At 49.9% G+C, this 21,282-nt stretch overlaps 2 protein-coding genes across 12 annotated transcripts in view; both read left to right on the top strand.

Annotated features, from left to right (window-relative positions):
* Positions 1–6,387, top strand: part of WIZ (WIZ zinc finger) — a 28,572-nt gene extending 22,185 nt beyond the window's left edge. For 8 of the 10 annotated variants that reach the window (XM_037735107.1, XM_017519058.2, XM_017519056.2 and 5 more), the window contains 5 exons: positions 491–1,042; positions 2,140–2,667; positions 2,876–3,295; positions 3,568–3,763; positions 4,707–6,372. In XM_037735107.1, the coding sequence (XP_037591035.1) occupies positions 491–1,042; positions 2,140–2,667; positions 2,876–3,295; positions 3,568–3,763; positions 4,707–4,866 (1,856 nt within the window). In that variant the 3' untranslated portion in view covers positions 4,867–6,372. Of the gene's footprint in view, positions 1–490; positions 1,043–2,139; positions 2,668–2,875; positions 3,296–3,567; positions 3,764–4,706 lie in introns of all 10 variants that reach the window. The other 2 variants (XM_017519064.2, XM_017519060.2) reach the window with 1 other exon arrangement.
* Positions 6,388–8,831: 2,444 nt separating this feature from the next.
* Positions 8,832–21,282, top strand: part of AKAP8L (A-kinase anchoring protein 8 like) — a 31,888-nt gene continuing 19,437 nt past the window's right edge. For both annotated transcript variants that reach the window (XM_017519066.2, XM_017519065.2), the window contains exons 1-2: positions 8,832–8,956; positions 16,223–16,297. In XM_017519066.2, coding sequence (XP_017374555.1) covers positions 8,944–8,956; positions 16,223–16,297 — 88 coding nt within the window. In that variant the 5' untranslated portion in view covers positions 8,832–8,943. The remainder of the gene's footprint in view (positions 8,957–16,222; positions 16,298–21,282) is intronic.

Below are 21,282 nucleotides of genomic sequence, written 5' to 3'. Positions count from 1 at the left end.
GGCAGGGAGTAGACAGGGGCCCTTGGCAGTGGGCCGGTTCTGCCCAGAGATCTTGGCAGTGGGCTGCTAGGCCCTCTCTCTTGGCCTTTGACCTCCGTGACCCTTCCTGAGAATCAAGGCCAAGGGGGAGAAATCCTGCCTTCTGGTGTGCAAGGCACCCACATCTGCCCCTGTCTAGATGGCACATTAGCACCTAGGCTGCCCTCCCCACCTCACCCTGTCCTTGTTGGGACCCACAGAACAGTGGAATCTTGGTTCCATTCTCCTCCGCCAGGACCGAGAGCCCATGTGCTCTCTGGAGCCTCCCCTCACTCCTGCCGGGTATCTGGCCCCCAGCCCCGCTCCTCCACTCCCTTATCTGCACCTGCCCTCACCACCCTAACCTGTGGGCATGCTGCTGCCACCCATGCCCAGCTGACCAGGACACTCCTGCAGGTGACGGTGCTGGGAGTTCCACGATGATAACTGCCCCTTTCTCCTCCTGCTGCAGCCTCAGGCCCAGAGCCAGCGCGAGATATCCGTTGCGAGTTCTGTGGTGAGTTCTTCGAGAACCGCAAGGGCCTCTCGAGCCACGCACGCTCCCACCTGCGGCAAATGGGTGTGACCGAGTGGTACGTCAATGGCTCGCCCATCGACACGCTGCGGGAGATCCTGAAGAGACGGACCCAGTCTCGGCCTGGCGGACCTCCCAACCCACCAGGGCCAAGCCCAAAAGCCCTGGCCAAGATGATGGGTGGCGCAGGTCCTGGCAGCTCACTGGAAGCCCGCAGCCCCTCGGACCTTCACATCTCACCCTTGGCCAAGAAGTTGCCACCGCCACCAGGCAGCCCCCTGGGCCACTCACCAACTGCCTCTCCTCCTCCCACGGCCCGGAAGATGTTCCCAGGCCTGGCTGCACCCTCGCTGCCCAAGAAGCTGAAGCCTGAACAAATTCGGGTGGAAATCAAGCGGGAGATGCTACCAGGGGCCCTTCATGGGGAGCTGCACCCATCTGAGGGTCCCTGGGGGGCGCCACGGGAAGACATGACACCCCTGAACCTGTGTAAGTGTGACCCTGCAGTAGAGCAGGGAGAACAGTTGGAGGGGTCTCCTCCCTGCCTCCCCTTGGGGGTATCCAGACTGCCTAGAGTTGAACTGGAAGGGAGGACGTGCAGGTAGAAAGGACGCAGGGTCAGCTGTGTATTCCTGCTGTGCAGACCCCGGCAACTGATAATGCTTGCTGCTCAATTGTCCTTCATTCATTTGAGAAGCAGGATTGTGTCATTCAGTGATGGCAGTAAGGTTCCATTTCTTGTGCCATTTCAATTAATTGGTAGTGTCTGTCAGCCAGAGTCCTAGGGAGAAAGACTGCAGGGATTAATTAGTGATGTCTGCCATGGCAGGAGTGTAGGGACTGGCAGTGAATGTCTGATTTGTGTCTTTCTGACATTCCTGGTAATTAAGTGCTTAACATTTGGAGTCAAGTGTGAGTTAAGATCACTGTTCCTCCACAGTCTAGCTCTATGTGACCTTGGGCAAGTTTCCTCATTTGGAAGATGGAGATCAGCATAGTCCCAACTCTGGTTTTCTTGAGGATTAAGTGGGATAAAGCACTTAGCACAGCACCTGGTTATAGAAAACTCTGTGTGCTGTCATCATAATGTCACTTGCTTGCCTATTGCACCAGCACTACGTTCATTCTGCTCTGATTGGATGCCCGCTGTGTGCTGAGTAGGTGAGGATAGCCTAGGCTGTTCATTAGCACTCATGTGCCTTGTGTACCAGTTCTGTACCCTATGCTCAGAACTGTTCCCATTTTAGACCCTCCCATAGTAACACTGGGAGGGAGGGGTTTTCATCTCCATTTTGCAGAGGAGGAAACCGAAGCTTAGAGAGGGAAAGTGGCTTGCCCAGGATCACACAGGGAGATTTTTTGAAGCTAGCTAGAATTTGAGGTGACAGAAAAAGCAGAAAAGCCAGAGGTACACAAGGGCCTTTGGAGGCCCAGAGGAGGGAGCAGGTCATTGCGATCTGGTGGGTGGTGTGGACAGGGGTAGCTAGGCAGCTGGCAGTGATACGGGGGCTTTGAGCTTAGAGACTTCCTGCCCGCAGCTGCCACCTCCTTCTCCTCCTCCTCCCCCCACCCTGGATCCCCTGCAGCGTCCCGGGCAGAGCCGGTGCGCGACATACGCTGTGAGTTCTGCGGTGAGTTCTTCGAGAACCGCAAGGGCCTGTCGAGTCACGCGCGCTCCCACCTGCGGCAAATGGGTGTGACCGAGTGGTCCGTCAATGGTTCACCCATCGACACGCTGCGAGAAATCCTCAAGAAGAAATCCAAGCCGTGCCTCATCAAGAAGGAGCCACCGGCTGGAGACCTGGCCCCTGCCTTGGCTGAGGACGGGCCTCCCACTGTGGCCCCTGGGCCCGTGCAGTCCCCACTGCCGCTGTCGCCCCTGGCTGGCCGGCCAGGCAAATCAGGCGCAGGGCCAGCCCAGGTTCCTCGAGAGCTCAGCCTGACGCCCATCACTGGGGCCAAGCCCTCAGCCACTGGCTACTTGGGCTCAGTGGCAGCCAAGCGGCCCCTGCAGGAGGACCGCCTCCTCCCAGCAGAGGTCAAGGCCAAGACCTACATCCAGACTGAACTGCCCTTCAAGGCAAAGACCCTTCATGAGAAGACCTCCCACTCCTGTAAGCAGCGGGTGGCAGGGTCCCGGGAGGGCGACTGCCAGGGCCTGCCAGGCCAGGCAATGCCACAAGAGTGCACACTGACCCCAAGTGGGGCCCCCATGGCTGGGTCTCTGTGGGAGGCGGGATTGGCATCTGGCCTCGGCAGTGCCGTCTGGGTGCACCTGCCCACTTCGGGCTGTGGCTCAGCAGCACCCCCTCCGCCCTGCAGCCACCGAGGCCTGCTGCGAGCTGTGTGGTCTTTACTTTGAAAACCGCAAGGCCCTGGCCAGCCACGCACGGGCACACCTGCGGCAGTTCGGCGTGACCGAGTGGTGCGTCAATGGCTCGCCCATCGAGACACTGAGCGAGTGGATCAAGCACCGGCCCCAGAAGGTGGGCGCCTACCGCAGCTATATCCAGGGTGGCCGCCCCTTCACCAAGAAGTTCCGCAGTGCTGGCCATGGCCGTGACAGTGACAAGCGGCCGTCCCTGGGGCTGGCACCTGGGGGCCTGGCTGTGGTCGGCCGCAGTGCTGGGGGGGAGCCAGGGCCTGAGGCTGGCCGGGCAGCTGACAGTGGTGAGCGGCCTCTGGCAGCCAGCCCACCAGGCACCGTGAAGGCCGAGGAGCACCAGCGGCAGAACATCAACAGTGAGTGCTGGTGGAGGAGGGTGGGAGGGCAGCGGGCACCTGCCAGGCCTACCCAGCCATGCCCCAGGCACTCTGCTGTGGCCCTTTAGTCCTTTCTCCAGTTGCTTACCAATTCCCCTGTTTGTCCCCAACCCCACCCATCCATCCCCCATCCCACCCGTCCATCCCCCATCCTGCCCATCCAGGCAGCATCCATCCTCAGCTCTTGTGTATTTCAAGTCTCTGCAGCCTCCACCCCTCCTGCTCATCTCCGGTCCCTCTCCCCACCTTAGAATTCGAACGCCGACAAGCCCGCCCTCCAGATGCCTCTGCAGCCCGGGGAGGCGAAGAGACCAATGACCTACAGCAGAAGCTGGAGGAGGTGCGGCAACCCCCACCCCGAGTCCGGCCGGTTCCCTCCCTGGTGCCCCGGCCCCCACAGACATCACTTGTCAAGTTTGTGGGCAACATCTACACCCTCAAATGCAGGTAGGCTGCCCCTGGGGGAGGGAGGGAGACCACTAGAGTGGGCCTTGGTCACCCAGAGCCTTGGAACAGGACAGGGTCTGGTGGGAGCTGGGAGGTGTCGCCTCAGTGGCTGCCCTTGGGTGTGGTAGGGCCCAGGCTAACGGCTGACATCCTGAGCTTGGTAGCCCGGGAGACCTGGGTTCAAATCCCAACTCTGCCACTTACTAGCTTAGTGACCTCAGAGAAGGACTTACCTGCTCCTTACCTCAATTTCCCCACTCATAAAAGCAGGTGATAACAAACCTACCTTACAGATTTGTTACGAGGACTAAGTGAATTTAATATTTATAAAGCACTCAGAACTGCCTGGCACGTGGTAAGTAAGCACTTAACTAGTGTCTGGCTCAAGAAAAAAGTAGATCTTAGTTAATTCTTACCAGAGTCCACAAGTACATTGGAGAGGAGGGAACTGGGACCCTGAGACTTGAGGTGACTTGCCTGAGGCCACACAGGCCAAGTCAGAAGTCAGAGTCAAACCCAAGTCGAGCCATGGAGCCTGGGCTCCAGGCCTCTGTGCTGTGAGGCCTCTTTAGGTGCCAGGAAGACAGGAGGAGGAGGGGGGCCTGGCTCGTTGGGTAAGACTTGCTTCTCTGTGCCCTCTACTGTCTCAGATTCTATGTATCTGTCAGATGGCAGGAGGACCTGGAAGCCGGGTAGCCCTTACCTGGCACCAGTGACTTCCTGAGCATAGAGGCAGGGGTCTCTATGAGACCCTGCCTGACCCCGTGGTGGTGAGTGGAGGTGGCTGTCCATGGGAAACACCTGACCTCTGGGTCCTTCTTCCCACCTCCTGGGCTTGCTCTGTCCACACTGAGTAGCAGCAGGTGTGCCAGGGACATGGGCAAGGCTGTGCTTCCACCTCTCGTCACAGCACTGGCCACTCCCTCTCTCTTCCCTCACGCAGGTTCTGTGAAGTGGAATTCCAGGGGCCCCTCTCCATCCAGGAAGAGTGGGTGCGGCACTTACAGCGGCACATCCTGGAGATGAACTTCTCCAAAGCGGACCCCCCACCTGAGGAGTCCCAGGCCCCGCAGGCACAGACAGCGGCGGCAGAGGCTCCCTAACACAAAAGCATTCCAGATCCCCTCTCGTGCCACCTCTGTCTCCTCTCCTCTGTGCCCTCATCCCTCTTCCTCTTTCTTTCTGTTTCCAAAGGAGCAAGCCAAAACCTCAAAACGGCGCCCCTTGGGGGCCGGGCACACTACAGCCAGGGCGCCGGGAGCCAGCTAGCCGCCCTTCCCCCAGCCCAAGGACTCTGGGGCCACAGGGTGTCTTCCTTCAGCCCATGCCCACCTGGTCCAGCAGGGGCAGCAACCAGGTCTCTGGTGGCAGCCGATTTGGTCACAGGGGAAGACAGCACTCCTCCGTCTAGCAGCCAGGCAGGGCGATGTCTGCCATCCGTGGCCATTTGCAAAGACCCCAAAGACCCCTGTTCTGGGTCACTCTCGCCCCCATGAATATCCTCTCACACGCATGTACATGCGAACACACACATGCACCTCGTGAGACCTGGGATCTGCTCCGGACCCCCAGTTCCCGGGTCGAACGACCACATCATGCCACGGTGCTTGCTCAGGGGAAGCCATGCTCCCTCTGTGGGGCCTGCTGGGGCCTGGGAGCCCCTCACTGAGCCCACAATGCCACGGAAATCCTTGTGGGCTGCCCCCCAGAGGGGCCTTCCCAGCTGGGAAGAGCTCAGAGCTGACAGCTGCCTCCTGCCATGTCAAGGCCCCCCAAAGAGCCTCAGGGGCTCTGGGGCCCTGGAGGGTGGGGTGGGGGGGTGGGACTTTCCTCCCCCACTCCTGCCCCCTCCCCCTTTTCACTGTTGCTTTCTATGTATAGCTCCCTAGACCTTTCACTTTTTTAAAAACGCGTTTTGTGTAGAGAATAAGGAACGTGGATCTTTTTATTTTGCAATCCTGGGCCAGCTAGAAGCCGGGAGCTGATTGACCTTTTAACTTTTTTCAGTGGCCACATTTTGGTTATTGATGTACCTAGACGTATGTAAATTAGATTAAATTTCTCTTCTGGAAACGCCCCGGGGCAGGCGGCCAGCGTGTGTTTTTCTGTCGAGTGGACAGGCTGGCATTGGCTGGCAGCCGGGACTGGGATCGGGGCCTCCTCTGTGCAGAGCCATGGAGGCCCTGGGTTTTCCCGTTGGCTGCCAAGCCGACCAGATGCAGCAGGGGATGAGCCCAAGTTCCTTTAATGCCATGGCTGGTGTGGGGGCTCTGGCTGGCTGGCCAAGTGGCTACAGTGAGCAGACAAACCAGGGTTCTGGGTAGCCCGTCTGGGAAGGGAGCCAGGATCAAGAAGCAGTTGAGGCTGAAGGAGCTTATCAAGGGCAGCAGCTACCAGTGAGGGTGTCAGGGACCCGCTGGGAGCATTTGGGGGGGCCAGCAGGGGTGTAGAGAGCTGGAACTCGCCTGCTTTCAAGATGTGACTTCTAGTTAAGACACGTGCACCCGACTCGAGAAATGCGGGGAAAGGAGGAGCTGCTGGCTCTTTGCGATGTTATTTATTTTCTCACTCTGCAAATGTTTATTGAACATTTCTGAGATTTTAAGAGATTTCGTTGGCTGCTCCTTCTTGTTTATTGCATGTGGTTTTCCAGCTCATCGTTTTCACTAAATGGCCAAGTGCAGGAAAGTAGGAATGACTTCATGGCATGTGAATAGCAGGGGCCACCTCTACCCCCAGCCCTGCTTTCTGGGCCCTCCCACCATACCCCTGCCTGGGAAGGAGGGTTAACAGGCTGCAATGACAAGCCCACGAGGGTGGTCTTAGTCTACACATATGCTCCTGTGGGGTCAGGATGCACATCTTACCTGGTGGCAGAAGGCCGCAACCACTTCTGTCCATTCTGTGCTGTGGGTGGGTGGGTGTATGCAAGACTTAGGGAGCAGGGAGAGCATCTTGTGAGCTGACTCAAAGGTGTGTCTTCCTCTTACAACTTTTCATTAGTTTTTATTTTTTGAGATAGGGTCTCATTCTGTTGCCCAAGCTGGAGTGCAGTGGTGGGACCTTGGCTCACTGCAGCCTCCGCCTCCTGGGTTCAAGGGATTCTCCTGCCTCAGCCATCCAGGTAGCTGGGATCACAGGCGTGCACCATCACACCTGGCTGAGTTCTATAATTTTTGTAGAAATGCAGGTTTCGCCATATTTCCCAGGTTGGTCTTAAACTCATGAGCCTTAAGCTTTCCACCACCTCAGCCCCCTAAAGTGCTTGGATTGACGTGTGAGCCACTATGCCTGGCCCATAAGTCAGTTTTTAAAATATAAAAGTGGTATAGGCTAGATGTAACAAAAAAACATTCAAATGATTCGAGAGCTTATAAAGTCACATGGCAAGTTCCTCTCCACCCATCATGCTGTGAAGTGAGGGTTGTGTGTCCTTGAAAGAGTCACCTCCAGCTCTTAGCACAGGGGGATGTTTTCCTAAAACTTTCTGAGCATTACTCTTCTCTGCTCAAGCCATTTTAATGCACCTCAGGCAGCAAAGTTTGAACCTTTTGAGCCGTGCTCTCTGTGAGGTTGTTTGATGTTAATGAAATCAAATCAGGGTGCAATGATGGCTGTGGCAAGTGCCATGAAGGAACGAACCTGTAGGACGCAGAAGTCATGTCCTGGGGCCCTGCCTTAGTTTGGAAGACAGGCAGGTATCCCTGAGGCTGACGGAGATGAACCCCAAAGTCAGAGTGCTTACCCATCAGAGCTCTGCTTCACGTGTGGAGTTGCTCAGAACACGTAAGTAGCTTTGTTCCACATAGCAGCAAGCTCTGCGTAAGCCTCATTTGGGTGGGGGGAGTTTTATTAAACCATTTTATCATGGAGAACTCCAGCTATACAAAAGTAGCACCAATAGTAAAATGAACCCTTAATCAATTACCAATCCATGACCAGTGTCTTAAGCTGTGAGAGATTAATCTTACAGCTCCATGCTTTCCCCTTTTCTCTCTGAATTGTGTGAAGCACATCCTGGCCATAAGATCGGTTAACTTCTTAGTATTTCAGTATGTTTCTCTGAACTTTTTAAGTGCCACCATTACACCTAAAGAAATCGACAATATCAAGAAGCAACAGCATACCTTGAAAAAAAAAATTTTAAAACGAAGTATAGAAGTAATTGAGCAACTTGATGAGTTTTCACAAACACACGTTTAGTACTCTCTTCGGTTTACCTCTGTCATCTCTAGAAATTATGAGAAGTCCCTGGCAGGGGTTTCCACATGCCCAGGAAACAGGCTGAGAACACGACTGGTGCTCGGCTGCACTGTTGCAGGATCTCGAGTCCAGAGTGTTTTTTTAGAAGCAAAGTTCCCATTTTAACACGTAACTGTCAAGGACCTTGAGCAAATCATGAGTTCCAAGCTTCAGTTTTCTATTAGGTGGGGATTAAAAGCTTTTTGCACAATACAAACAGAATTATTACACATATAAGCGATTAATAACATTCAGTGCAATGGCACCGGAATTACTCCTTCACACACATTTTGTCATGTAACGTTGGAACGTGCGTTCAGCATCTTGTTTGGCGCTGAGTTTTAGTCTTCTCAGTCCAGCATGGCTTTGCTATGCTCGTTTTGGAACTGAAGGCCAGAGAAGTTGAGAGACTTAGCTAGGTTTATCCAGCTCCTCGGTGGTGGAGCTGGATCTCAGCCAAGCCCTGAGCCGTAGACCCGGCTCCCTCTGGCGGGTCTCCAGGGCACGGACGCTCCTCTAGCTCGCCGCGCTTGGGCCTTGGACCTTTCCGTAGTGCACAGTCCCGCCCCCTCGAACTCTACAGGACTCCGCCTCTCTGCCGGCTTGTATAGGCCAATCACTGAGGGCTTAGGATAACAGAAGGAGGGGGGACAAGGCGGGACTCTCATGAGATTGGCAGCAGCTTCCAGCCACTGATATGAGGAAGCGCTGAGATAGACAGCGGTTTTGTCCAATAGACGTGAAGCCGAGGCCATCATGAGCCAATGCGGTCGGGAGGCGGGGCTTCGGGCGTGTGTGTGTGTGTGCGCGCGCGCGCGCGCGCGCGTGTGTGTGTTTGTGTGTGTGGAGGGGACCCTGGGGTTAGCAGCCGCTATCGCAGCGTTGGATGTGCAGAGCACCAGCGGTCGGCGTCCACGGATGTTGTGTTGGCCGCCGCCATGAGCTACACAGGTGAGCCTTGGAGGGTGGGGTCGGGCTCTGCGTGGGGGACGGGACAAGGACAGACGGATGCCACACCAGGCTCGCCCGCACCTACCCTGGGGCCCCGTCACTGCCCTCCCTGCGGTCACAAAATGGCGCCGCTGGCCCGTCGCCTCAGGGTCGCTCCCCTCACGCCTCGTTGCCTCAGCTCTCTGTGCCTGCAGTCGGCGTCCCAGCTCCCGGCCGCCTGAGGTCTTGGCTTCTGTCGCCTTTGTCCGTGGGTCCCGGGCCTCAGCGCACGAGATGTCCGCCTCCGCCACCTCCGTCCCTGGCCTGCGCTCCTCGGATCTCGACGCCTTAGGTCTCCCTTTCTCAGGCGTTAGTCCTTGCGAGGAGTCAGTAGGCTCGACTACCGTCGCCATTGTCGCGTCCTCCCCCGCGCAGTTTCTCTGCAAAAACGCCGCAGCTCTGCACCTCCACCCCGATCCCACCCACCACCCCCTTTTGTCTATTTCAGAACTGGGAGAGGCGCCAGGCCCTAGGGGGATAAGTAAACATTTGAAGGGTTTGGGCTGAGCGGGGAGCCTTGAGCCCTTAGGGGCTTAACTGCAAGGAATGACAATTTTCCACGTTAATTCCCTCTACATCTGTCAAATGAACCGTGTCCGGTGCAGACTGGGCACTGGGAATACTGACAAGAATTCCTCTGGCAACTTAGAGGCAAGGACGGATCTTAATAGGCAAATAAGCAAGTGTTGAAGATACATTTTAGGGTGGTCAGCATCCTGCGGGGGTCGCTCCACTACATGGAGTCGTTGGGGCCCTCGGTAAAGAGGTGACATTTGAGCAGAGACCTAAATGGACTGAGGGAATAAAGACACCTGGCCCAGGGAGCTTTTGCTGTAAAAGCCTTATGGGCAGGAACTGCCTGGCTTGTTAGAAGATCAGCCAGGGAAGCCAGTGGGATTTGAAAGGGAGAGTGGGTGATAAGATCCGAGAGCCCCTCTCCCCGCTCCCGCTGCGATATGCTTGGGCGACTGTAAATCATCACTGGGTGAATTGCCAAGGCCTCCTGGGTTTGCCTTGGCAGTGACTGACTGATAAGGCTTCTCAGCCAGGAGACTTAGACAAGGCCTCCCCATTTGCTGAGGGTATTACAGGCTTGAGCATGTGTGGTTGCCAGGTATCCTGTATTCTACTTGGAATGTTGAGAACTGAGAATGGAATGTGAGTCTCTGGAACTTCTTTGTAGGCGGCTTTATGTTGGCATAGGCAAGAAAGTAGTGCCAGTCCCTTCTACCCTGGCTCCCAGGTCAGAGCTTGCCAAGAACTCCAGTTTTTCTAGCAACCATTCCCCAGCCCATTGGGTTCTCATCCAAGGGTGATTCTGCCCCCAGAGGACATCTAGCAATGTCTGGAGACATTTTTGGTTGTCACATATGGGCATGGGAATGCTGCTGGCATCTTGTGGATAAAGGCCTGGGATGCTGCTATGCCACAGTATACACAGTGACACCCACCGCAAAGAAGTATCTGGCCTCAAACATCAGTAGTGCTCAGGTTGGGCAGCTCTGCCTGAGTCTTTCTGTAGCTTTTCTAGTTCAGGAGGAAAGACTGTAGGGTTGTTACTGACATCTCTGAGATTGGGGTATAATTCTCACCAAATCTTACCAAGAACTGGAAGACAGTTTCATGGTTTTTAAAAACAGGACTGCTGCTGGGCATGGTGGCTCACGCCTGTAATCCCAGCGCTTTGGGAGGCAGAGGCAGGCGGATCACGAGGTCAGGAGTTTGAGACCAGCCGGAACAACATGGAGAAACCCAGTCTCTACTAAAAATAAAAAATTAACCGGACGTGGTGGCACATGCCTGTAATCCTAGCTGAGGATTACAGGAGGCAGGAGAATCTCTTGAACCTAGGAGACAGAGGTTGCAGTGAGNTGCTGGGCTTGGTGGCATGCTCTGGAGGTTGAGGCAGGAGGATCACTTGAGCCTGAGACAGACTGCAGTGAGCGTGATCACACCACTGCCCTCCAATCTGAGCCACAGAGTGAGATCCATCTCAAAAACAAACAAACAAACAAACAAACAAAACAAAACAGGAACCAGAAGATGAATGAGTAATAGATGAGGAAACTGAGTTAGAGGGGTCACTAATGACCAAACCTGAATTTCGGCTCTAGATCTTGTCTGCCTGTACAGGTAGTTCCGGGTTTGGGTGAGCACTGAGATAGCCAAGCTAATAAAGTAATTAGTTTTTCCTTGATTTTGATACACTGAAAACCACAGTTATTTATAATGTGAGTCTTTCCCTTTTAAGAAGTAGGGCACTAAAGTCAAAGGCATTTTAAGTCACATTTCAGACAGCTACCAGCTTTAGGGGTAAGTCTTAGAGGCCTTGAAGCAAATGTTACCATTATTAAACATAAAACGTGATTGATAAATCTTTTTATTAACTCGCCGTGTTTTTGAACCCAGTTACTTTATCTATACATGGGAAAGGAAGCTGCATCTCTAGCACTGAGAGGGGAAGAGGAGAGCAGTGGAAAACAGGACAGAAATATCCAGAATCAGGCCCTCAAACAAAGATCTGAAAGGCTACCATACTTGTCATAGAGACATTTGTTATCTCACACTGCTTTTTTTTTTTTTTTTCTACTTTACTATCTTAAATTTGGTTGTACACACCGCTTCTTTATGTTTGGAATGGACAGGTGATTTTGCTGGGTGGTTCTAGCTTGAAATATCATGAGGTTATATTTAGGATCTCTGCCTGGACTATAGTCATCTGAAAGCTTGACTGAAGCTGGAGGTCTTAAACTCCCATGCCTGGCAGACTGATGCTGGTCGTTAGTTCTTTGCCCCATGGATCTCCCTAGGGCTGGCTGCTGGAGGCTCCTCACAACATGGTGGCTGGTTTTCCCCAGACTGAATGGCCCCAGAAAGAGCAAGGCAGAAATCCCAGAAGTCACACTTCGTCGTTTTCATAAACCTTATTGGTTGCACTGGCTACCTCTATTAGTTGGGAAGGGACTACGTAAAGTCAACAGACAAGAATTATTGGAGACCATCTTGGAGGATGGTTGTCACCCTACTCTTGGCTCCAACAGTAGAGGTTGGAGGCAACCTAACCTAATTCCAGTTATCCTTTAATTTTTGTCACTCTGTTATTCCTTCAAATAAGACTTTTTTTTTTTTTTTTTTTTTTTTTAAGATCAGGCATGGTGGCTCACACTCACACCTGTAATCTCAACACTTTGGGAGGCCAAGGCAGGAAGATTGCTTGGGGCCAGGAGTTTAAAGATGAGCCTGGGCAACATAGCAAGACCCTTGCTCTATTAAAATTAAAAAATTAGCTATGGAAGTTGGAGGCTGCAGTGAGCCATGATTGTGCTGCTGTGCTCCTGCCTGGATGACAGAGCAAGAGTTGGGGAGGTTTGCTGGAGCCCAGGAGTTCAACGTTGCAGTGAGCTATGATCATGCCACTCCACTTCATGCCCACTTCAGCCTGGGCATCAGAGCAAGATCCTGTCTCAGAAAACTATATACTCTTTATTTATTTTTTTATTGAGACAAGTCTTGCTGTGTATCCCAGGCTGGAGTGCAATGGTGCAACCTCCGCCTCCTAGATTCAAGTGATTCTCCTGCCTTAGTCTCTTTAGTAGCTGGGATTACGTGCCTGGCCAATTTTTTTTGTATTTTTAGTAGAAATGGGGTTTCACCATGTTGGCCAGGCTGATCTCAAACTCCTGACCTCTTGATGAGCCTGCCTCGGCCTCTCAAGGTGCTGGGATTACAGGTCTGAGCCACTGCGCCCGGCCGTATATCCCTATACTTTTTATTTTCTTTGAGACAAAGTCTTGCTCACCAGGCTGAAGTGCAGTGGCATGATCTCAGCTCACTGCAACCTCTACCTCCTGGGTTAAAGCAATTTCCCTTCCTCAGCCTCCCGAGTAGCCCGGACTACAGGTGCACGCCACCATGCCTGGCTAGTTTTTTTGTGTGTTTTAGTAGAGACAGAGTTTCACCATGTTGGTCAGGATGGTCTTGATCTCCTTCACCCGCCCCGACCTCCCAAAGTGCTGGGATTACAGGTGTGAGCCACCACGCCTGGCTTATTCTCTTTTTTAAAAAAGGAAAAAGAAGGAAAAGAATAAAACTGATAAGCTTTTTTGTTTTGTTTTATTAAGACAAGGTCTCACTATGTTGCCCAGGCTGGAGTACAGTGGTGCAGTCATAGCTCACTGCAGCTTCTACCTCCTGTGCTCAAGTGATCCTCCCACCTCATCTCAGCCTCCCAAGTAGCTGTGACTACAGGTGCAGGCCACCATGCCTGTCACAAGAGAGATTGGCTAAAAGCAAGGAGAGCTGCTGCAGAACTAGAAATTTATGGTCTCAAAGTGGGAGGATTGCTTAAGCTCAGGAATTCAAGACCAGCATGGATAACATAGTGAGACCCTGTCTCTCCAAACAAACAAACAAAAAAATTAGCCGGGCCTGGTGGTATGTGGCTATAGTCCCAGCTACTCAGGAGACTGAAGGAGGAGGATCGCTTGAGCCTGGGAGGCTGAGGCCACAGTGAGCAGTGATTGTGCCGCTGACCTGCAGCCTGGGCAAGACCACTCCCCCACCCATCTCCAACAAACATAGAAAGAAAGAAATCCATGATCTGACAGCTTTATAGGGCCATATAGGGCATATTTTATTTTTTCATCCAGACAGAGCTAGTCCGGCTGATAAATTGTACCAAGAGAACACTTTACAAGCCAGATAAGAATTTATTCATAATAGGAACCACAATTAGCTGAAGAAGAGCCTGCTCTGCCATCTTTGCAGACAGTATTACGGAACAGAATGTTAAGATTGCCATTGATCTCAGAGGGTTTGATGGATCATCTTTCCTTCCTAGGGAAGAACCAGGGCAGCTCTCACCTGACGTTTTGCTCAGCAGCTTGCTGGCTGTATTCATGTGAGGATGCGGTAGGCTGTCTGTCATTTGCAGTTGCAGTACTCATAGACCACATTATCTAAAGTCTGAGGCCATTTTACTGGCCTTTTGAATGGATTCCTACCCTCTTTACTTAGGGAAGGTAGAAGACTCGATCTGTGTACCTTCGGTTTTAGCCTTCCTCAGGGCCCAGTCCCTCCACTGGAAAGTGAAGATGAAGTTGGGTTCACAGCTGGAAACCTTGGAGCTAGATGTATTTTGGAATTTTAGCTTTTTAAGAGAAGTCACGTGGGATCTGGGGAAGTACCTTGTATTTAAATACACTAATTCTGCACTAAGTAGGACAAAGAAAGATTGTAAATGTCCTCACAGGTGAAAACGGCTCCAGCATGAATTTTGGCACTACATTGGTGGAGAACACTTGGTCTTCAGACCCTTTTGGACCTGGGGGAATTGCAGAGAAAGGGATCTTGCCCACCTGCCCTATTGCCTGTAGTGAGGATGAAATGCGATCATTGCAGATAAAGGTTCTTAGCACCCTGCAGGGAAAGCACTTGTTCAGTGTTAGCTGCTGCTGCTGTGGTCTTAAGAGAGAGAATGTCAACAAATAAGAGAATGCCTACAAGCTATTAAAGGCATAGGCTTTAATTTTCAGGTCATGAATTGACTCTGATGGGAAAGGCAAATACTTCCTCTTATGGTATCTGTCATAATTTCAGTGTTGAGAGAAAATTATTCAAAAGTATGTATTTCTAGCTGTTGGGGTTTTTTCTTAATGTAGTTTTAAAGCCAGCTTCAGGATCAGGATTAATCATAGCTGTAGGAGCAGTGGTTTCTGATAAAGTTTCAAGTTTTATTTACTTGGCACTAACTTGTTTTGTTTTATTTCATTTATTTATTTATTTAGAGATGGAGTCCTTCTCTGTTACCCAGGCTTGAGTGCAGTGGCACGATCTCTGCTCACTACAATCTCTGCCTCCTGGGTTCAAGCAGTTCTTGTGCCTCACCCTCCCAAGAACTTGGCGATTCCCAAGAATTGCCACCATGCCCAGCCAGTTTTTGTATTTTTACTAGAGATGGGGTTTCGCCATGTTGGCCAGGCTGGTCTCGAATTCCTGGCCTCAAGCAATCCACCCCTCTTGGCCTCCCAAAGTACTGTGAGTACAGGCGTGAGGCACCATGTCCAGCCCTAATTCATTTTATGTTGAGAAATAGTTTGAGAGTTGAGAAGATAGGAAATTTTATGTATACATAATAATACTTATGTCCATATGAACGTGCCAACCCCAAATAATTACTTTTAAGAAGTAATTGTTTTTTGGTTTTTTTTTTTGAGACAGGGTCTTACTCTGTCACCCAGGCTGGAATGCAGTGGTGCAATCATAGGTCACTGTAGCCTCAACCTTCTGTGCTCAAGTGATACTCCCATCTCAACCTCCCAAGTAGCTACGACTACAGGCGTATGCTGCCACAGCTGGGATTTTTTTTTTTTTTTTTTTTTTTTTTTGTAGAGACAAGGTTACCCAGGCTGCTCACCTTATCCTCCCAAAGGGCTGGGCTAACAGGCACGAGCCACCGTGCTGGGCCCAGAAATAATTGTTATACACACTTTTTAATGGGAAAACGAAAATATAAAGTAGTCTGTATGTCAGATTTAGGGCAGGGAGAGAGGGTATTATTTGCTTTAACATGGTTTTAAAACTAACTTCCATCCTTGTTTGAATTCCAAGTGGCTCACCTTTCAGGGATTTGAATATTTTCCTCATTTAACAGAATGATAACTTGGGTACTCATTTATCAAAATAGGCTGCTGACTTAAATGTTTAAAAATTTTTATTTGGGGCCAGGCTCTGTGGCTCACGCCTGTAATCCTAGCACTCTGGGAGGCTCAGGAGGGTGGATTGCTTGAGCCTCAGAATTCAAGACCAGTCTCGGCAACATGATGAAACCCCATGTCTACAAACATTAGCTGGGCATGATGGCATGAACCAGTAGTCTCAGGTTGGGAGGCTGAGGCAGGAGGATTGTTTGAGCCTGGAAGGTCAAGGCTGCATTGAGCCACGATTGTGCCATTGCATTTCAGCCCGAGTGACAGAGCAATACCCTGTCTCTGAAAAGTAAAATAATTTTTTATATAGTCCTTCTGGTATAGCAAGTTAAACATAGCCTGCCTTTCCATTGGTTCATCTTTTCTGAAGGTCTAATTAAAGGGTGGAATCTACAGGTTTTGGTGGCTTCTCATTGAGAGAAGGGCCTGCTAGCAAGTCTATACCAAAGGGTATAGGTGGTGTTAGGTCATTTCCTTGTGACTTGCATGGGGAAATTAACCCCACTGTCTTTATATTTAGGCTTTGTCCAGGGATCCGAAACCACTTTGCAGTCCACATACTCGGACACCAGCGCTCAGCCCACCTGTGATTATGGTAAGTGTGTGCCTCTGGTGGGAACTGAAGTTTTCTGCAGAACAGTTCCTTGTCTTCTTAGTTGCCTTTGATGTCACCCTGTCATGCTTTTTTAAACCTAAACTTGTGTGAAATGGTGTGGCCATTTGAATAGCTAGTGCTTCCCTTTGGGGCAATTATGGGAAACATAGCTGTGTTCCTGAGCAAGTTAGCCCTTTGATAAACGGCCTGGCTTCCAATCCCCCTGAGGGAGGGACTGGGAGTCAGAGTGGCCAATTAAAGTCCAAAGGAGGCCAGGCCCATGGCTCACACCTGTAATCCTGGCACTTTGGAAGGCTGAGGTGGGTGGATCACGAGGTCTGGAGATCGAGACTATCCTGGCCAACATGGCAAAAAACCCATCTCTACTAAAATACAAAAAATTTAGCCGGGTGTGGTGGCACATGCCTGTAGTCCCAGCTACTTGGGAGGCTGAGGCAGAAGAATCGCATGAACCCGGGAGGCAGAGGTTGCAGTGAGCCGAGATTGCCCCACTGCACTCCAGCCTGGCAATAGAGCAAGACTCTTGTCTCAAAAAACAAAGTCCACAGGATTGGTCCAGGAGAAAGTAAGCAATTAACTTAGTCCCAGCTTAGTGTGCGTTTCCTTGTTGTGGGAGAAAGAAGAGTGTGTGAATCTAGCAGCTTTCGGAGGCTTAGCCAGGCCACCTCAAGCCAGCAGGCTTCACATACACACAGTTGAGTGAAGATCTCTGATTGAGTTTTCAAGTGTGGACAGAAATACTCAATTTCCTAATTCAGAAGTAGCCACCAACAGGATTCACAGATGCTGTTTTGTGTGCTGTGGCAGCCTAGAACTGCTGATAAAGCTGGTCTTTGCTTGTCTGTGACTCTAGGGGTATCTGCTGAGAAGGAACTCTCTTTGGAATTAATAGGGATAATGTTCTAGTTACTGAGATGGGTAATTTCATTTACTACCAAGGTCTGGGGAAAGACTGATCCCTGCACAGCTAGCATGCCCTCAGGGGTCACTACATAAAGGGACTTAAGTAAGCTCCCCAAGTATCAGCTGCTAGTCCCAGGAACAGGGAAGACTTAATATGTTTTGAAATTGGGTGAGAAGGTATCAGGTATTTCATAAATGAGGAAAAACTTGGTTTGCTTGGCTTCCCTGCCCTGCCCTCCCTGCCTCTTCATTTTCATCAAATGTAGTCCCTAACTGCACATCTTTTTGAATTCTTTTTTCCCTCTGGGTTACATATTCTGGGTACAGGCCATTTCTCGGATGTGCCATTTGCAAATATTTTCTCCCGGACTATGGCTTGTCTATTTACTTTCTGTCAGTGTCTTTGAAAGAACACAAGTTGTTAATTTTGAAGCCCAATTCAATCTTTTCTTTAATAGATCATGATTTTTGGTTTTATATCTAAGAAATGTATAAGATATTCTTTTTAATTTTCTTTTAGGTGTTTTCATTGTGGGTTTTATGTTTAGTCTGTGATCCATATTGAGTTAATTTTTTTAAAAGGTGTGCAGTATAGGTTAAGGTTTCTTCTTCTGTTACATATAGATATGCAATTGTTTCAGCACCATTTGTTGAAAAAAACATTTTTTTCTTCATTGGATTGCCTTCCTACCTTTACTGAAAACCTATTGACCACATATTGTGGGTCTGTTTCCGGACTCTTGGACTCTCATTCTGTTCCATTGGTCTAGACATCTAAACTTTCTTCAGAAACAGTCTTTTTGTATTTTTAGTAGAGACTGGTTTCACCATGTTGGCCAGACTGGTCTCAAAACTCCTGACCTCACGTGATCCTCCTGCCTTGGCCTCCCAAAGTCCTGGGATTACAGGCATGAGCCACCATACCCGGCCCAGAATTACAGTCTTGATTACTGAATAGTAGTAATCTTGAAATGTGAGTCCTCCAGGTTTGTTCTTTTTTCCAATATTGTTAATTTCTTTGCTTTTACATATAAATTTTAGAATCTGTTTATCAAGTTTTAAAAAAATTTCTCCTGAGATTTTGAGTGAGAGAGGCTTGAGTCTATAGATCTATCAAATCTATAGAATCTATAGAACAGTTTGAGATTAGTTTGAGAAAATTGAATCTTAACAACATCAAGTCTTCTGATTCATGAACACAGTATGCCACTTCACTGATGTGGGCCTTTGACTTATTAGTGTTTTGTAGTTTTCAACACATATCCTACACATGTTTTGTTAGATTTACACTTAAGTTTTTAATGCTTTTAGTACTATAGTACTTTTAAAAATTTCCAATTCATTGCTATTTAGAAATTTGATCACTATTTGATTTGTAGGTTTACCTTGTAATATTTGAAATTTGATATATAGACTGACCTTGTAATAAACCTTGCTAAGCTCACTTATTCTAGTAGCTGTTTTGTAGATTTGTTTTTGATTTTTTTACATACACAATTGTTGTGAAAGAATAGAAATGGATTTATATTTCCTTCTGGCTTGAATTGCCAAAACAATATAACATTTAATAACATTTTGAAAAACAGTCAACCAAGACCCTGCCATGTTAATATTTAATTTTTATCAGCTTACTAATTACATGTAGTTTAATAATTTATAGGTGGATAGAATTGTGAGTCCTGCTTTATTTTGTTGGTTTTTTTTAAACATATGGTCTCACTCAGTTGCCTGCTGGAGCACAGTGGCGCGATTTCAGCTCACTGCAACCTCCACCTCCCAGGCACAGGCGGCCCTCCCACCTCAGCCTCCTGAGTAATTGGGACTATAGGCATGCCCTACCACACCCAGCTAATTTTTGTATTTTTTGTAGAGATAGGGTTTCACAGTGTTCCCCCGGCTGGTCTCAACCTCCTGGGCTCAAGTGATCTGCCTTGCGTGCTCCACCTCCCAAAGTGGTAGGATTATAGGTGTGAGCCACTGCACCCAGCTGGTCCTCCTTTACTTTATGTTAGAAGCATTTCCTTGTACTATATAAGGCATAGTAAATTCTTTTTTTATGCTTACCTGATATGTCACTGAGTAGGTAGGCTATAATCTGATCAACTATTACCTTAAAGTTGAATATTGAATGGTTTTCTATTTTCGGTCCATAAATATCACTTACTGTGACCAGTGTTCTTTTTTCTTTTAAAAATTATGTCCTTGGCCAGGTGCGGTGGCTCACGCCTATAATCCCAACACTCTGAGAGCCTGAGATGGGAGGATCGCTTGAGCCCCCAGGAGTTTGAGACCAGCCTGGGCAACACAGTACAACCCTATCTCTACAAAAAATAGAAAAAATTAGCCAGGGATGGTAATGCTGCCAGAACAAAGTGGCTGTAGTCCCAGCCACTCCAGAGGCTGAGGCAGAAAGGTCACTTGAACCCGGGAAGTCAAGGCTGCAGTGAGCTGTGATCACACCACAACACTCCAGCATGGGAGACAGAGTACCTTGTCTCAAAATATATGTATATATATGTATCTTTAAGGATATGTGTATATATAGATATATCGTTAAAATTTTCTTTGTTAATCATGATCTCATCTCTTCTGGGGATGGAAATGAATTGAGGTGTTCTTTCAGAAAGAGCAGGTCTTGGGGAGTCCCTAAACACCAGTCTAGATGAAGGCTTCCTTCTGAAGGGATCCAGCTGGGGTGTCCCATCGAGGAGTCTGGGTTGCTCCAGGCATAGCAAGTGGCACATAGTGAGTGTTTTCCTGTAGGGACTCCTGAGGGTTGGCCATCGTGGGAGGCCCTGCCTGTCTTTAAAACTTAAAGTGTTATTCACAGAGTTGATGCCTGCCTCCTTTCCTTGTGCCTCCTCACTCTGTTCTGGCAGATCCTCAGCAGGTGAAGCCCGTGGTGACCATGTAGTAGCCTCACAAACAGCCCTGATGGATCTGCCTTTGCCTCTGTATGCTGTTTTCTTTAGAATAGCTAGTTGCCCACCGTCCCTGGTACAAACAGTCATGTGGCCAGGTGTACAGTAGCTGCCTGGGCTACCCGTATGTTGTTCTTTCTTTTTTTTTTTTTTTAATGGAGTCTTGCTCTGTCGCCCAGGCCGGAATGCAGTGGCTTGAACTGAGTTCACTGCAATCTCCGCCCCCCGGGTTCAAGCAATCCTCCTGCCTCAGCCTCCCAAGTAGCTGGGACTACAAGCATGCGCCTTCACGCCAGCTAAATTTTTTTGTATTTTTAGTAGAAACGGGGTTTCACCATGTTGGCCAGGATGATCTCGATCTCCTGACCTCGTGATCCACCCGCCTCTGCCTTCCAAAGTGCTGGGATTACAGGTGTGAGCCACTGTGCCTGGCCAAGGGTTCAAGCAATTCCTGTGCCTCAGCCTCCTGAATAGCTGAGACTACAGGTGTGCACCACCACGCCCAGCTAACTTTTGTGTTTTTGATAGAAATGGGGTTTCACCATATCAGCCAGGCTGGTTTCATAATCCTGATCTCAGGTGATCCGCCCACCTTGGCCTCCCAAAGTGCTAGGATTACAGGCGTGGGCCACTGTGCCCAGTCTTATGCATTGCTCTTTATGTGGCTCTGCCAGCCTCTCTTGCCTGTCAGAATGGCTCCTTAGCCACTCTTTCCTCAGCCACCACTCCTGGCTGGCCCATGCTGCTCTCTGGCTATTAGTGTCTCCCTTACCAACAAGCAGATCTCCGTGCCTGAGCAGTGCCTAGGACTGCAAGCCTCTGTTCCTGTGCTCAGGAGATGCATCAACAATTAGATGAGAAGCCTCTGTTTTGGTTTCTCCAGCCCAAGAGTTTTTGTTTTGTGAGCTCTCTTGTTAAACATAGTGGTCATCAGCAGTTCCTCAGCTTCTCTCCAACTTCTTCCCATTCTGTTTGTGCACTGGGTCATGAAGGAACCCGAGTGCAAGACAACAGCCTGCTTGTTCCCTCTTTCTCTTCTTTTCAGTTGACTTACACACGTCCTGCTCTGGCCTGGCTTCTGGCATTCATTGTCCTGCTGTCTGTCTCACTGAGCTTTGGTCCCCTGCCCTGGGGATAAGC

Source organism: Cebus imitator, unplaced genomic scaffold (assembly GCF_001604975.1).
Source record: "Cebus imitator isolate Cc_AM_T3 unplaced genomic scaffold, Cebus_imitator-1.0 Scaffold726, whole genome shotgun sequence".
Classification (NCBI taxonomy): Eukaryota; Metazoa; Chordata; class Mammalia; order Primates; family Cebidae; genus Cebus; species Cebus imitator.
This window is presented reverse-complemented; position numbering and strand designations above follow the sequence as displayed.